The sequence below is a fragment of the Juglans regia genome, chromosome 3, assembly GCF_001411555.2.
Source record: "Juglans regia cultivar Chandler chromosome 3, Walnut 2.0, whole genome shotgun sequence".
NCBI lineage: Eukaryota > Viridiplantae > Streptophyta > Magnoliopsida > Fagales > Juglandaceae > Juglans > Juglans regia.
In genome coordinates, this window is record NC_049903.1 from 2,374,796 (window position 1) to 2,390,516 (window position 15,721).

At 36.2% G+C, this 15,721-nt stretch overlaps 3 protein-coding genes across 5 annotated transcripts; 2 read left to right on the plus strand and 1 right to left on the minus strand.

Moving 5' to 3' along the window:
- Positions 1–1,366: 1,366 nt before the first annotated feature.
- On the plus strand, positions 1,367–6,660 carry LOC109011920 (DEAD-box ATP-dependent RNA helicase 37-like). Its single transcript, XM_018993311.2, has 7 exons — positions 1,367–1,643; positions 2,190–3,068; positions 3,166–3,249; positions 3,907–4,149; positions 4,594–4,761; positions 4,882–4,995; positions 6,091–6,660. The coding sequence occupies exons 2-7, from the start codon at positions 2,316–2,318 to the stop codon at positions 6,586–6,588; spliced, it is 1,860 nt and encodes a 619-aa protein (XP_018848856.1). The 5' UTR covers positions 1,367–1,643; positions 2,190–2,315; the 3' UTR covers positions 6,589–6,660.
- Positions 6,661–6,735: 75 nt separating this feature from the next.
- On the minus strand, positions 6,736–9,360 carry LOC109011921 (protein WHAT'S THIS FACTOR 9, mitochondrial). Its single transcript, XM_018993313.2, has one exon. The coding sequence runs from the start codon at positions 9,176–9,178 to the stop codon at positions 7,874–7,876; it is 1,305 nt and encodes a 434-aa protein (XP_018848858.1). The 5' UTR covers positions 9,179–9,360; the 3' UTR covers positions 6,736–7,873.
- Positions 9,361–10,496: 1,136 nt separating this feature from the next.
- On the plus strand, positions 10,497–15,122 carry LOC109011924 (F-box protein At3g58530). 3 transcript variants are annotated; one of them, XR_001999396.2, is made up of 13 exons: positions 10,497–10,753; positions 10,846–10,905; positions 11,162–11,245; positions 11,459–11,589; positions 11,697–11,772; positions 12,306–12,376; positions 12,725–12,811; positions 12,902–12,974; positions 13,061–13,128; positions 13,233–13,301; positions 14,510–14,615; positions 14,712–14,828; positions 14,902–15,122. XR_001999396.2 is itself a non-coding variant. In XM_018993318.2 (12 exons), the coding sequence occupies exons 1-12, from the start codon at positions 10,547–10,549 to the stop codon at positions 14,775–14,777; spliced, it is 1,098 nt and encodes a 365-aa protein (XP_018848863.1). In that variant the 5' UTR covers positions 10,497–10,546; the 3' UTR covers positions 14,778–15,122. The 3 variants fall into 3 exon arrangements, 1 of the variants encoding a protein (XP_018848863.1); XR_001999395.2 differs by having other exon boundaries at positions 14,910–15,122; XM_018993318.2 differs by having other exon boundaries at positions 14,712–15,122.
- Positions 15,123–15,721: the final 599 nt, after the last annotated feature.

Sequence of the window (15,721 nt, forward strand, 5' to 3'; positions counted from 1 at the left end):
ATAGAGTTAAAATATTATTTTTATTTTAAAATTTAAAAAAGTTGAATTATTTTTTGTATTTTATTTGAAAAATTGAAAATTTTGTAATAATTAGATAAAAAAATTTGAAGATTTTGAAATTAAAAAATGTTTGTATTTATAGTGTTCGAATATTAAGATGACTTGAGTACTTTACCATCTAAATAAACATTCAAGATGATTCTAGGCTTTTTGTAATGCTCTTTTGTTGATGGCTTTTGTTTCTTCTTTGTCGAGCTAGAACGAGATACACAACTCTTCGGTTGTCATTTTGTTTTTATTTGAGTAAAATCATGTCATCTTACACGCTGCTGATGTAGCCAGTGTGTTAAAATTAGGACATGATAAACATTTTTATAAAAAAATTTCTTTTAAAATATGATTATATAAAAAATGATAATAATTGTCTATATCGGTTGGGATGAAAACCGACATATGCAATTCGGTTCCAGTCTAAAACCAAATTGATTAATTTTAAACATGTTTAAAATTGTCCAGTTAAGAGGGGTGACATCAGTCTCAGCGTGATTTTGGTTAGTTTGTCGATGTCCTATCAGTGGCGCAATAGTATCGAGAGAATGCCGCGATTAGAGAGAATGGTGCCGCGTCCGCGTCGTGACGAGAGAGAGAGAGATATTGATGGCACTGCTATGTGAGATAGAAGAGAGACATATGTGCAGTGGCAGGATGATGCATGAGAGAGGAGAGAGAGAGAGAGTTAGGAGAAAAAAATGGGAAGTGAGTATTAAACCCTAAATCTAAAGGATGTCATTTTGTGTATTAAACCAAACATTGTTTCATTTTAATTTTTTCTAAATGGTACATGTAAAACGTCATTTTACCATATATTTATATATATTATATCGATCAATTCAGCAGCTTGAATCTAGTTCAAATTATGATCAAACCAACTGACATTAATTTCATTAATTTTCTATCACTGACTGATTGATTTTCTATCAATTTTGGCCGGCAATTGCCGATTGACTTCGACGACGACCGATTTCTTTGGTTTTTATACGACCTTAATATCAGTACTCATTTAATAATAAGAAAATACTACTATGTCATCTGACTTTGCCTGTTCATTTTAATCGTTTATGTATTTAATTTTTTTTACTTAATGATTAAAGAAATGATTTTTAGTATATTAGTATATTTTTTTATTTTATAAAAATATTTAAATATGTTGAAAAAAATATAAAAATAATAAAATAATAAAAATAAGATTTTTGCTACCGGGCGCTTTATTTTTCGTTTTTGAAAAAACATTTGAACCCAAAAGAAAGAGAGAGAAAATGGGGAGGGATCCGAGGCTCGAGCCTCCGTGTTGTACGGACATCATTAGATATATTTATTTATTTATTTATTTTGGCACGTAAAGAAAGAGCTCTGATCCGCGTTGAAAAGCGCAAGAAACCTGAAAAATCTCGCTGATCTTATTACAAAGCGAGTCATACCGATATTTTCGCCTCGTGTCCGATCCTGTTTGTCTTCCCGAGCAAGCTAGGGTTTCAAAGTTTCATTTTTAGATCCAAATTGGCTTAGCACAGCTCATTCTCTCTCGTTACGCCATTTCCATCTCCTCGCTCCTTTCTCACAATTTCCATGTGTCTCGGCGCCAGGTACAAAGCTTGTTTTTGTCGTTGTTGTTTTGTGTTTTTCGTTTTTGTTCCGTGAGCTGGTTGATGTCCTTGAATTTCTTTTCTTCATCAATATTCTGCTGCGTACTCATTATTACGGGAAAATGCAATTTTGTCACTGTCTTTTGTTGAATCTGTGTGTTTGCTCGCAATTTATGCTTATCATGATGGCATATCTTGAGGTCTCTAATTTGATATGCATGCTTGTCTGATTGAGATTTCAAGCTCTCAACACATCGTTCTCCTAATTTTTGACGATTCTTCTGTTTGGAACTAATTAGTTCTTAAATTTTTCTGACTCATTCTGATTCTTCATCTTAAGAGTTTTCGTTTAATATTATTTTGTTGCCGTCGTTTTTTTATGATCCGCTTCGCTTTTTATTTGAGGTCTATGATCCCCTTTGCTGTGACAACTTATATAGGCATAAGAGTATAGTTTTTCTTCATTATTGTTTTATTTTGGGAGCTTTTGTTTGGTTTAATTGTACTTGATTAATCAATATATTGATCGATCTGAGTTATACGTAGGGCAAAGACATACAAGGAAAATTCGCTTAGGAGCCAAAGTTTTGCTTTTCACATTCTAGTGTAGTAGAGTTTTGGTTGTGGTCGCCCATTTATTGTAAGTAGGAAGGACCAATAAAGCTCGCAGTTATGACAACTTCATGGGCAGATTCTGTGGCTAACACTGCGTCTGAGAATGTGGCAACTGGTTCTTCTAATAGCAATGGCTTAAAACGCCCTACCCGATCAACCTATGTTCCGCCTCATCTTCGTAATAGGCAACCTCCTTCATCAGACCCCCCTGCTCAATTACAAACTTCTTCACCAGCCAATGATCGGGTTAACTACGGTGGAATCACAACCAAGTCACACTGGGGTGGAGGTTCTAGGCCCGACTTCGGGCGTACAGGACATAATGGTTCTATTGGTGGCCGAGGGGGTAGTGGATGGAATAGTAGAAGTGGGGGGTGGGAACGAGGGAGAGAACGTGAGGTGAACCCTTTTGGTGATGATGAAAATTTAATGCAAGAATTTAGTGAGGAAGAAAATACGGGTATTAACTTTGAGGCTTATGATGACATTCCTGTGGAGACGAGTGGGAACAATGTGCCCCCACCTGTGAATACTTTTGCAGAGATTGACTTGGGGGACGCATTGAATCAAAATATTTGGAGGTGCAAGTATGTGAAACCAACTCCCGTACAGCGTTATGCTATACCAATTTCTCTTGCGGGGCGGGATCTAATGGCTTGTGCTCAGACTGGATCAGGGAAGACTGCTGCCTTTTGCTTTCCGATTATCAGTGGAATCATGCGGGGCCAGTATGTTCAGAGACCTCGTGGAGCACGGATTGTGTACCCTCTTGCTCTAATTCTTTCACCTACAAGGGAGTTATCATGCCAGGTGGGATACCCATCTATATCATTCACTTGATGTGGATTCTCAGAGCTTTGCAGATTATCAATATGGGTATTATGTTTCTATTTTGATTGACTTGTAGATACACAATGAAGCAAAAAAGTTTTCCTATCAAACTGGTGTCAAGGTGGTCGTTGCCTATGGAGGAGCACCAATCAATCAACAGGTTTTCAATAGATTGACAATTTGTGGCTTGCTGATTCCCTGGCCTCTTTGTTTGCTTTTGTTGTACTTTTTTGTTTGTTATCTTGCTAAGTTATCAACGGCTTGACATCTATTCATGAGAGGGCTGCTGATAATGTTGTGGATTTGCTGGTTTCTTCATTTTGTTTGACTATTTTTTTCTGAGTGACTTCGATTTTTTTTTTTCTTAAGACGTATCCATGTGGAGAGATATTGATGTTTGTTGTCCTGGGGATGATCTTGGCGGAAGTATACCCACTAGAGAGATTTTATTTTTTGATTGACTCAAAAGCAATAGATTTTCCTTTTCCTATATCTAGAGATTGCTATATTTTGGATTTGACTGGTGCATAGTAGTTGTTCCATGTGTAAAAGTATTATATTCTGTTTTGAGTTTGATGACATTTCCATTGATCATAGTTCCACCATCCTGAACTGTAAAATGGCTGTTCTATTTTATTTGATACATCTCGTGATATTTGGAGTTGTGGAGGTGGTTAAAATTTGTACTAGGTATGATTGTTTCTCCCCAATTGTTCTTTTTTTTGGGGAATTTGTACTACTTTCAAGATTGGTGATCCTTTTAGTGAATATTTACTGCCCACTTTTGTTATGTAATAATGATGTGTTGTGTGGTCAGTTGCGAGAGCTTGAGAGAGGAGTTGATATCCTTGTGGCAACTCCAGGCCGATTGGTTGATTTGCTTGAGAGGGCTAGAGTCTCGTTGCAGATGATCAGATATTTGGCTCTTGATGAGGCAGATCGGATGCTGGATATGGGTTTTGAGCCCCAAATCCGAAAGATAGTGGAGCAAATGGACATGCCTCCACCAGGTGCGAGACAGACGATGCTGTTTAGTGCCACCTTTCCTAAAGAGATACAGGTAAGTCTTAGTTGCTGTGTTGTGTTTCAATTTGTTTATTAGTTAGTGTGTTGCAATGTACATTTTATGTTGTTCATTGAAGTGTTATGGTGGGTAGAAGAAGATAAGAAGTCACCTCGTGGGTCATGTATCGATGTTTGGCTTATAAAAAAAAATGTTTCAATGCATGTATCTGTGTGTGTGGGAACTCAGCATATGTGACAGAGCACTTGAGTGGTCGGTATGTGATACTGTTTTATTTTGATATCCTAATGGAATAAAATTTGTGGGTGCTACTCACTAAATTTGTTACAATAGGCTGTCAATTCCTTCTATATAGTCACTTTGCATGCACTGTCAATGTCTTAAGATGCCAAGGCTAACAATAACAGTTTTTTTCTGAAAAGAGACACCTCAAATTGCATCTATCTGATAGCGTTTTTGCAATTTTAATTTGATATGCAGAGGTTGGCATCTGATTTTCTTTCAAATTACATATTTTTGGCTGTTGGAAGGGTTGGTTCAAGTACTGATTTGATTGTCCAAAGAGTTGAATTTGTTCACGAGTCTGATAAGAGAAGCCATCTTATGGATCTTATTCATGCTCAGAAGGAAAATGGAGTTCAGGGCAAGGTAAGATGAAATATGCATTCTTCAATTAGGACTTGCCTATGAAGTTCCTTTTTGGCTTTATTTGATGGGTTTATTTATATCTAGCATGAGATTCATAAATATTTGTCTTTTTATTCGCAGCAAGCCTTAACATTAGTTTTTGTGGAGACAAAGAAGGGAGCTGATTCATTGGAGCATTGGTTGTGCCTTAATGGATTTCCTGCAACTACCATTCATGGTGATAGAACACAACAGGTGAATTGGTTTAATTATCATATGCACTACCTGCATAATTGCACAATGTGCAGGAATAACTGAACTGATTAGATGAAAAATAGTACATGCAAGTAAATTGAATACCTTGAGCTATTATACAAAAAAAATGTCAATGATAACATCTTAATTTCAAGATTTTGGTTGTAACGCTTTGATCTTTTTCTCCCGGTACTCATTTGGTTCTATGCTAGTCATGGGAAACCTCACAAACTTTGCTAAAGTAAGACTAAGGGGGTGATTGGAGAATGAGATGAGATGAAAAATATGTAAATAGTAGTGAAATGGTTTGAGTTAAGATGTTTTAATGGGTCTTAGGAAAGGAGAGGGAAAAAGTTAGAATAAAAATATTATAAAGTTAAAAATATTGTTAGAATATAATTTTTCAATATAATTTTGTTTTGGGATTTGAAAAAATTGATTTCTTTTTTGTGTTTTGTTTGGAAGTTTGGGTGAGTTGTAATTATTAGGTAATGATTAAATGAAAAAGTTGAAGATTTGAAATTGAAAAATGTTTATGTTTTGAGTGATATTTGGGAAGAAAATGAGATAAGAAATTTTGAGATGAGATGAAATCATCTCTATTCCCAAACTACCCCCAAATTATTGAGAGTTATTACTTGTAGACTCTTAACTTCTTAAATTTAATAATTTTATGAATCCAGTGGTTATATAATGAAAAAGACACGAGGGGGAAAACATGTGTTTAGTCTAATTTAATTAGTTATTTTATTTACTATTAATAAGTTTAATTATATATCTTTTAATTTATATGTATTGGTGTGTGTGTGTGTGTATAATGAGTGGATGATATTGGCTAAACAAGAAAAAGGCAGAAGGAAAAAAAATCCCTGTATGTATTATACTTATCCTTTTTTAAGTGAGTTTCTGTCTGATATCCAGAATTATGGCTCGATTTGAAGTTACATTCTGATTTGGGAAAAGAAAGAGAAGTAATTCACCGGTTTTAATATGAAATATTCTTAATTGAAAGCTGTCTCAAGTTATTTTATGCTGACCTTATGGTCATGTGGTTAGCGTCGACCAAAAGCCTTATCGTACTTGATTTTGTTGCAGGAGAGAGAACTAGCATTAAGATTGTTCAAAAGCGGAAAGACACCAATTTTAGTGGCAACAGATGTGGCAGCACGTGGTCTTGACATTCCTCACGTAGGGCATGTGGTCAACTTTGATCTTCCAAATGACATTGATGATTACGTTCACCGGATAGGACGTACAGGGCGAGCTGGAAAAACAGGATTGGCAACGGCTTTCTTTAACGACAATAATTCATCGATGGCAAGGCCACTAGCTGATCTAATGCAAGAAGCAAATCAAGAAGTACCTGCTTGGCTTACACGTTATGCATCAAGGGCTTCTTATGGTGGGGGTGGTGGCAGAAATCGGCGGACTGGGGGAGGCCGTTTTGGTGGCCGTGATTTTAGGAGGGATGGTTCATTTAATAGGGCCACAGATTACTATGGTGGAGCAAATAGTAGCGGTGGCTATGGGTTTTCTGGTGGTTATGGCGGGGGTGGGGGGTATGGTGCAGGCGTGACCAGTGCTTGGGATTAGCGTCCTGCTGTATACTGAATTTGCTCGCCCTTGATTTCTCTCAGTATATATAAATATATATTTATATTTTTTTATCTGACCTCTCTCTCTCTCTCTCTATATATATATATATATGCCCGTGAGCGCGCACTCAAGCTTGTGTGTGATTATCTTGAGTTCATCAGGTTCTAATATAAGAAGCCTCCGTAGAGATGTGGGTTTAGTATGAAGCATGTCATTATTGATAATGGGAGAGGTGTGATGGAGGCTAAAATGGTAGGGAATCGCAACAAGTTGAGCTTCTGTCACCACTAACAGCAGGAACAATTCAAGTTGGCCAGACTCTTTGGGACTTTTTCTCATTTTGGTCTTGACACCCATTTGTGTATAACTACAATAATTCATCAAAGAGAGACACCATCGGAAATGAGCCGCACCAGTATAAATTACGTCTTGTTGCCAATAAACATAATTGTGGACTATTGTCTTTGATTCCTGGATGGTGAATAAATTGATGACCTTCCGTGGAGATCAATTGTGGGTGATGCCTAGACTGGTGTGAACCAGTTTAGAGTGTGGCTTGAGAGTCTAGACGATGAGACCTTGAGGAATCTGATTCCAATCTGCTTGATATGGTGCATCTAGAAGGAAATATGTCATTGAAGTTTTGCAGATAACAAGAAGGACCTGGAAAAACTCCAAGGCACTCCTTGTGTACCTTGAGAATGCCAGTGTTTCTTTGTCCCGATGAAATTGAACTTATTCTAAACAAAAGATTGCTTTAGTCTCCGAAAACATAACAAAATTCACATATTCAACCTTTTGAACATCTTCATACACTTCATATAAACAGTGATACTAACCTGACAACAAGCAACAATGACCATCCTCTATTGAGATTGATACGGTTCATCACTCACAGCATCTTAACATTCATAATAATCACTTCTTTTGTTACATATATTGGCAGCATCTTTTAATGTATGCAGCATATCTTTTTTGTTTTCTATTACCATTACGCAAACTTGTGGAACCAAAACAATTTGGCTCACGGTTTTGTGTAATTAGTAAGTGCAACCATAACATTCTTCGTGGTTGCAAAGGGGGATTTAAATGGCAACATAGAAAGAATTTTCCAGTGAGTCAGTAGGAAGATCAACAACAAACAACCATCGCACGGATCACAGAATCAACATCCCTAGTTATTTCCACACCCATTTAAGAAAAGGATCTAAATTGAGTACTTTCGAGTAGAATTCCATACCTTGAACCAATTATCATGTTTTCCAGCTTGCTTTTACTCATACTACTGTTCGTCAGACCCCTCATCCATCTCTGATACTTCATCCTCACAGCATTCCTCATCTGTCTCAATCTCTTCCACCTCAGAATCTTCTAGCCCCGTCTCATCTTCCATATTATTATCAAGCAAAATTTCTTGCTGGGGAATCAAATTCACGCCCTTACTGCGATAAAGGAGCCCTGTTCTCATAACCTGATAAAACTTCTCCCTTAGACGTGCAAGGGGATGTGGGTCCACGAGTTTTCCCCGGCGATACCCTTCTTTAAGAGCCACGGTCGTTGTTTTGCACTTCAACGACAGGTAGAATATCCCTGGATACCTTGTAAAGATTCGAGTAAACTTGTGCGGAAGATTCAATTCCTCCCTCAAGCTTCTTAGGTAGTTCCTTTTGGTCTTTTTGTGAATAGTCAAGCTTAACATCTCATGCAAAACACCAACGACCCGTTTCTCCATAAGATCACTATTAGGATCGATCTTCCTAGAATCCTCATAAGGCGAAATGTATGGTAACTTCTGAAATTCCTCCATCCATGCCTTCACCTTCTTCTGTGCCCCGTATCCCCTTGGAAAAGTCATCGGGAATGCCAATACCGTTTGCCCCCTCTTGAATTGCCTATACTCATCACTCAATCTACTGCGCTCATTACTCCTTTCCAATGCGGACTCGGTGATTTCCTCACGCCATTCGGCAAGTCGCAAGCTTGCGAGACCGTTTATTGCCTTAACGAATTTAAAATGATCGGGGTACTTTGGAACTAGTATCTTCTCAAAAGTATCCGGCAAACCTAGATCCCATTTCAAAGGATACAACGATTGCAACGACACAGTCCTAGTTTTCATCATCATAAGCACTCTACAGAGCCTCTCCACGGTATCATTCTCACAGCTTTGGTGTATACTTTGTTCTTGCGAGTCTAGTAACAACGCAGTGTCTGTTAACTTAAAGCAAGGCAAGCTGGCGTAACGAGCATGAGGGAATTCGTGAAAGAGAGTGGGGTACCTGCGCAAGAAGCGGAGAACGGGGACGGTGAGGCCGAGATGCTTCTGCCAATCGGCGACGGACTTTTCAGTGAGGAAACCGGTTGGGGAGCGCTTGATAGCGTCCTTGAGGAGGCAGGCGGCCTTGAGATCAGTCTCGGTGTCGATGATGTGGTCCAGGCTTCGGTTCTTGACCCATTTAAGACGGACCTTGGTTATGCCTCTGCATTGTTGGTGCTGATGAAGCGAGCAAAGGTTGCGGGTCTCGGAGGTGTTCATTTTCTGGAATTTTAGGATGGAGAAGAGAAAGTGTCTGATTTTGAAGGTCATCGTCTTTACCGGGGAGTAGCTGTTTGAGAAAATGTCTCAAAAAAGGATATTCATCACCCCATTACGTCAAATCGAAAGGGGGATGTGAACGCATCTTTGTGAGCGAGACCGTTGTTAAATAAGGGCTTCTCCTGTCGACGTGTAACTAGCTTTGTTTGTTAAATTTAATTGAAATCAATTCAGTTTAATTTAATTTTAAATTAAATTTAATATTTAAATGTTTAACTCTCAAAATATTAAATTCATTTTAATTTAAAATCTCTTTACACTTATGATCCACAATCTTTTTTCAATTTAACATTTATACGCGTGACTCACAACTTTTTTTAACTTTTCATAAATATATATAAATTTATCTTAACATTTAAATACATTTAGGCTGTATTTAGATGTTAAACTGAGCTAAATTTTTTATGAATAATAATGAGTTGAGTAGTTGATGAAATTATATGGGGTCCATCTAAACTGAATTTAAAGTTTGTTTAGATGTTAAGATAAGTTTAATACTTTTTATGAAAAGTTGAAAAAGGTTGTAGATCCCACGTATAAATATGTGTTAAGTTGAAAAAGGTTATAAGTCTCACGTGTAAGGAGGTTTTGAGTTGAGATGAATTTAATAATTTGAGAGTTTTATGTTTGGATGTTAGACTCGACTTAAAATTAGATTAAATTTAGCTAAATCTTGCAACCAAATGCAGCCTTAAAATCATCTTAGGTGGATTCCATAAAATTTATTCCATCAACTTAACTTACTACTATTCATAAAAAATTTAACTCAACTTAACATCCCAACGCGGCCTAAAATGCAAAAAATTAGAAATCAAAGGTGGTTTGACGGGACCTTCGAATTTGATATGAATTTCACACGAAATCAAAGGTTAAAACTTAGTATTATCTGATTCAGAAAAAGGATATACCACTCACTATATAAACTAAGATTATATATATTTTTGTTAATTTAATCTTAAACTTTAAAATCCTTTTTTATTTTTTTATTTATTGCGTGTTTGTTTACTTTGCTTAATAATATTATTTAAAAAGTGACAATATTATTTCAATTAAATATGCAATGAGAAGATAGATATTATTTCAATCTAAATGTAAACGTTGATCTCTGATAATAGACTGTCAAATAAATCATTTTGATAAATTTAGCTAATTTCTATCAAATATCGAGAGAGGAAGTATTGTTATAAAGTCAATCGAAGATAATCGATTGATTGATTGACTTAAAAAATTTATTGCCAGAACTAAATAGATCAATCGAGATCACCTCTTTTTAGGCTCATAAACTCCAATTATGATACCTAAATTCGCTAACTTGAAGGGTATTACTATTGTCTTAATTTTAGGTGCCACTTAAATGAAATGAAAAACTATGCGGAAATGGCCAAAACGCGACCCGCTCTCAGCAAAATGGAAGCAGCAGAAGCAGAGGTCGTATGGAACAGAAAAACAGTTCCAAAGGTCCTCAAAATCGTGAGCACGAGACTGTCACAGAGAGATCTCGTCTCTCTCCTTCTCGTCAGCCCATGGCTTTACCGCTCTCTTGTCTCCTATCCCTCTATCTGGCTCGTAATTTTTCGTCTGCTCGTGTTTTTTTTAATTATTCTTTCTTTATAATGAAAATTATATCGGCTTGTGTGCTCTGGGTTTTCTTATTACAGAGTCTGGATTTTTCTGAAATGGGTAATGCTGGAAATCGGGTTGTAGCTGCTCTTTCACTGGTTAGAGTAAACTTCGATTGCAAAAATTCATTGCTTTTTTGTTTATTTTCAATGAATGATGGTCATTGTAGGGTTGATTGGAATAATATAAGTACTTTGTTTGGCCATTTAAGGTGAGACTTTTAAAATATTTAATACCGGATGAAATTGCAATTGTACTCTTAAAGTTGTGTGCTTTGCCTTGCTGAGGTTAGTGCAATGGTTGTTGATGTTGACTATGCTTCCGTGGGTTGATATTACTATTTTATTTTTGTAGCCGAGATATTGTTATGTGAAGCAGATAAAGCTTGAATTTGCGCAAGATATTGAAGACAAACATCTCGAACTCCTTAAAATCAAGGTAATATATTTCCATTTGTATCAATGTCGAAGAACTTGAAAGATTTTGGTATTATAGTGTGTTGGGCACCAAGAACCATATCATGTTCCTCATTACAACGACCATGGTCTCTCGTCATTAATAAAACTTATCTTGCTTATCAGAAAATGATATGCTTTTAAATGGATGCTTTTCTATAACTTAAGATTCTATTTGATAATTTGCATTTAATAGTGTTTGGATTCTCTTCAAAATCTGGAGTGTCTGAATCTGAATGGCTGCCAAAAGATCTCCGATAAGGGAATTGAAGCTATAACCAATGCTTGTCCTACGCTAAAGGTCTTCTCTATCTATTGGAATGTGAGGTATTTAATATTCATTAGGTTTGCAAATTGAGAAAGTTTTCAAATCCTATTTTTAAATTCAAACTTTTCTCATCACTGATAAACTTGAATTATTAACTCAACTCCAGGATAACAGATATGGGAATAAAGCATCTGGTGAAGAACTGCAAATATGTAACTGAGTTGAACTTAAGTGGCTGTAAGGTATTTGACTCCTATGTTCCATCCTACTAACTGAATACCAATCGATATGCAGTTTACATACGTATGTGCATTCATATGTATTGTATATATACATTTATTTTATATCTCTGGAGACCACTCTGTCTTGATTTGTCTTATGGTCTTTATCAAAAGAAAAAAAAGTGTTATTGTCAAGGTAACCAAGAAGTGTTATGAAATATCTGTTACATTATACCCTTCCATCCTCAAGAATATTATATGTATGGAAGGGAAATCTTGCATATTTATAATTGGCAGTATGCGTGAGTGCATGCGTGCGTGTGTGAGAGAGAGAGGTTATTTTGACAATGCTATATGAGGAAATGCCATTATATTACTTAGTTATCATCATCACCATCATCAATGTTTTAACTTGCAAAACAAAATGTAAAACATGGCATGCCCATATTTTGAATGTTAAAGATTATATCTTGCATCCATTACTAAGCTTTTGAGTTCTACTATCTATCTTAAAGGATTTCCTTAATGCAGTACTTTTGATGTGGAAATTGCAGAATATTTCGGACAAAAGCTTGCAATTAGTTGCTGAGAATTACTCAAAATTAGAGTTGTTGAACCTGACTAGGTATGTAAATCGGTCCATGTAGATTATATTGGGCGGTTGAGAACACATGTTTGGGAAAAAAAAAATTATCTGCTGTCATATGTTGTTGTGAAACTCACAACAATTATTTCTCAATGGTGTGTGGCTTCTAAGCTAGGATCCTGAAAAATGTAATTGGATGGCTCATTTTACTGGCATAGAAGCTGTTCAGGAGGGGTTATTATGGTTTGATGATTCCATTGTGTATGCAACTCTTCTTATTGAATCAGTTGCATTCTATATGGTCAATTGACTTGGTGAATTTCTTTCCATTAGTACAAAAACTTCACCCTCATCCTTGTGTTACATTTCATAATTTGGCATACCTAGGTGCACAAAGTTAACAGACCATGGATTGCAGCAGATACTGCTCAAATGCTCCTTTCTCCAGAGTCTAAACCTCTATGCCCTTTCTGGGTATGCAATTTACTCATTATATATTAAATTTAAAACTAGTTTTTGCTATGTTTTGACTTCTTGCATTGCTTTTTCCCCCTTCCTTTGAAGCTTCACAGATTTAGCTTACAAGAGTATATCACTTCTGACCCAGCTTAAGTTCTTGGACCTCTGTGGTGCTCAGGTAAAATCTCAGGTTCTCTGAACGACCTTTTGCATATGGTTTACAAAACTGACGATTGGTAATAATTAGAAATATTCCATTTTCAGAATCTATCAGATGAGGGACTTGCCTGTGTAGCTAAATGCGTGAACCTTGTATGTCTTAATTTGACATGGTAACTAAATCTTCCAATCTTTCTAAGATATCTATGAGAAAAAGGATACAGGTTTTTTTTTAGATTTTTATAAACCAAATGTTGTATTTTTTTTTTCCTGATAGGTGTGTCCGAGTCACTGATGTGGGAGTCATATGCATTGCACAGGGTTGCACCTCTCTTGAATTTCTTAGGTAATTTTTATTTTTTTATTTTTATCGATAAAGAAGAAATTTATTGATGAGAAAAGTAGGAGTAGTCCAAGTACACGGGACAACAAGAGCAACACCTATGCGCATTCTAAAACAAGAGAATATTTAAAGAACTTTAATTTCTTATACTGTACAGTGCATTCTTGAATTTGAGCAACTGTGACCTCTTGTCGCTTACTCATTTTTGCATGAGAAACTTAACTATGTTCTTGTCTTAAGAGGATGATGTTTGAATGTGTCTTTTACTTGTTAGCTTGCTTGGACAACTTTCAAATCACTTATGGTTTCACAAGACTACTAAACTATTGGATATGTCATATAACTTAGAGGTGATGCTATTTCTAAGTTGAGCCGAGCCGAGCCGAGCCTGAGAAGGTCATGTTGCATTTATGGCTCTGCAAATAAGCCAACCATCCTGAGCACCTCACACTGGGCTGAGATGGTTGTTTAATTCATTCAATAATCAAAGTGAGCCTGAGCCTGAGCCAAGTTGGGCATTGTCATGACTCATAAGCCTATGCATATGCATCGGTATAAATTTTTGTTTTGTTTTGTTTTCTTCCTCTCGCTGTTTTTTCAAATAACTCTTTTCCCAAATATATTTATTTTTATAAATAAAATATTGATTTTCACAAATATGTACATAAATGTCATTATTGTTTTTTTTTATAAGTAATCGATATTATATTAATAGAGATAGGCAAAGCCCAAGTACACAAGATGGTACACAAGATGATATTATAAATGTCAATATAGTTATGGCTGGATAAGTTGATTCTATAGCCTTTTCTCTCCCGTGTGGATCTGTATGGCTTAAGTTCCAAACTCTTTCCGCCCCATCATGATCTCTCTCTTCTCTCTAACTTAACCATTGACTCAGATTAACTTAAACTTTCTTATCATATCTTTTCTGCAATAACAACTCAATAAGCATCAGGTAATCTAAAATTTCTTTGGCAAATCATTTGGGGTTCACTTGATGTTTCTTTATCTAGGGTTTAGTACCGGTTTGTCCCATAGAAGGTGTTGTTGATTAGGTAAGCTGAAACAAACTAAATGACGGCCCAAGAACGGGGTAACATGCAATGTTTCATGGTAAAGCATTATAAAGCTTATAAAGCCATTGGGCTGTCCTCAATTGTTTTTCTTGCGTGGTTTCTATAACTGATTTCATAAAGAATCTTTTGCAGCTTGTTTGGAATAGTTGGAGTGACTGATAAGTGTCTGGAGGCCCTCTCAAGGTCCTGCTCAAACACAATTACAACCCTTGATGTGAATGGATGTATTGGCATTAAGGTAAATGACTCTTTCTAACTTTGTATTTTTGTTTTCATAAAAAAACAGTCCTTTACTAGATGGGTGTTACTGATTGTATGTTTTTTCCCCTCCTAGAGACGCAGTCGTGATGAATTGCTTCATTTGTTTCCCCATCTGAAGTGCTTCAAAGTGCACAGCTAATAGATGGCGGGAGGAAAGTGGAATTAACGGGACCATCTTATTGCAACCAAGGTATTGTATCTACTTAGGTACCGTATAGAAATGGAGTCGTGATGAATTGCTTCATTTGTTCCCCTATCTGAAGTGCTTCAGGTGCACGCCTAACATGTGGATTGTGGAGCGAGGAAAGTTGAAAATAACAGGACCATCTTTTTGCAAACAGGGTATTTCTATATGCTTAGCTACCATATTCCTTGAATGGTAAACAGCACTATCGTAAAGGATAAGAACGATGTACCCATAAATGCTCTTTGCTTTGTGCTCTACTTGATCTTCATTTTATCTTGATGAGGTTCCCCCTTTTAAGATTATTTTGACTTTGATTTCTTATGGTGACTTGAGGTAAACGAAAAGTTAATTAAAATAAATTTTGAGAAAGGAATAGATCGTTGTTGATCGTATGTAATTTTTTGAAGACCCACTTATCAAAGACAAAATCGAAGCCCATATAATTTGATATCTTTACTTATTTTGTTGTTCGACAGAAAATGGTAAAACTCCCAGCTGTGGGTTCCTGTACGGATGGATTGCTCTGCCTGAAACTTTTTATGATCTCTTATTGAGGCAACATGCCGTCCTTGGAAATTGTTAACACCATTTTTGGCACTTTGGGGCTGCTTTACATATCAAAACCTGAAATATAGACTTTGGACTCTGGTGATATTTCCCTTCCAAGAATAATAATAAATTTTGTTTTCTTCCTGCTTACACATATTTAGTTTTGATAAAATAAAATTAAAAGTACACGCACCAAATGACATTTAAGCTCATTTTCTCCAATTATAATTCCTTTCTTTTGGCATCTAACGGACCGATTTTATGCCCTTTTTTTTGGTACAGCAATTGGCAGACCCATTCAAAATAATTAAGGCATTCGACTTCGGAACACAAGACTCGTCGCCCAT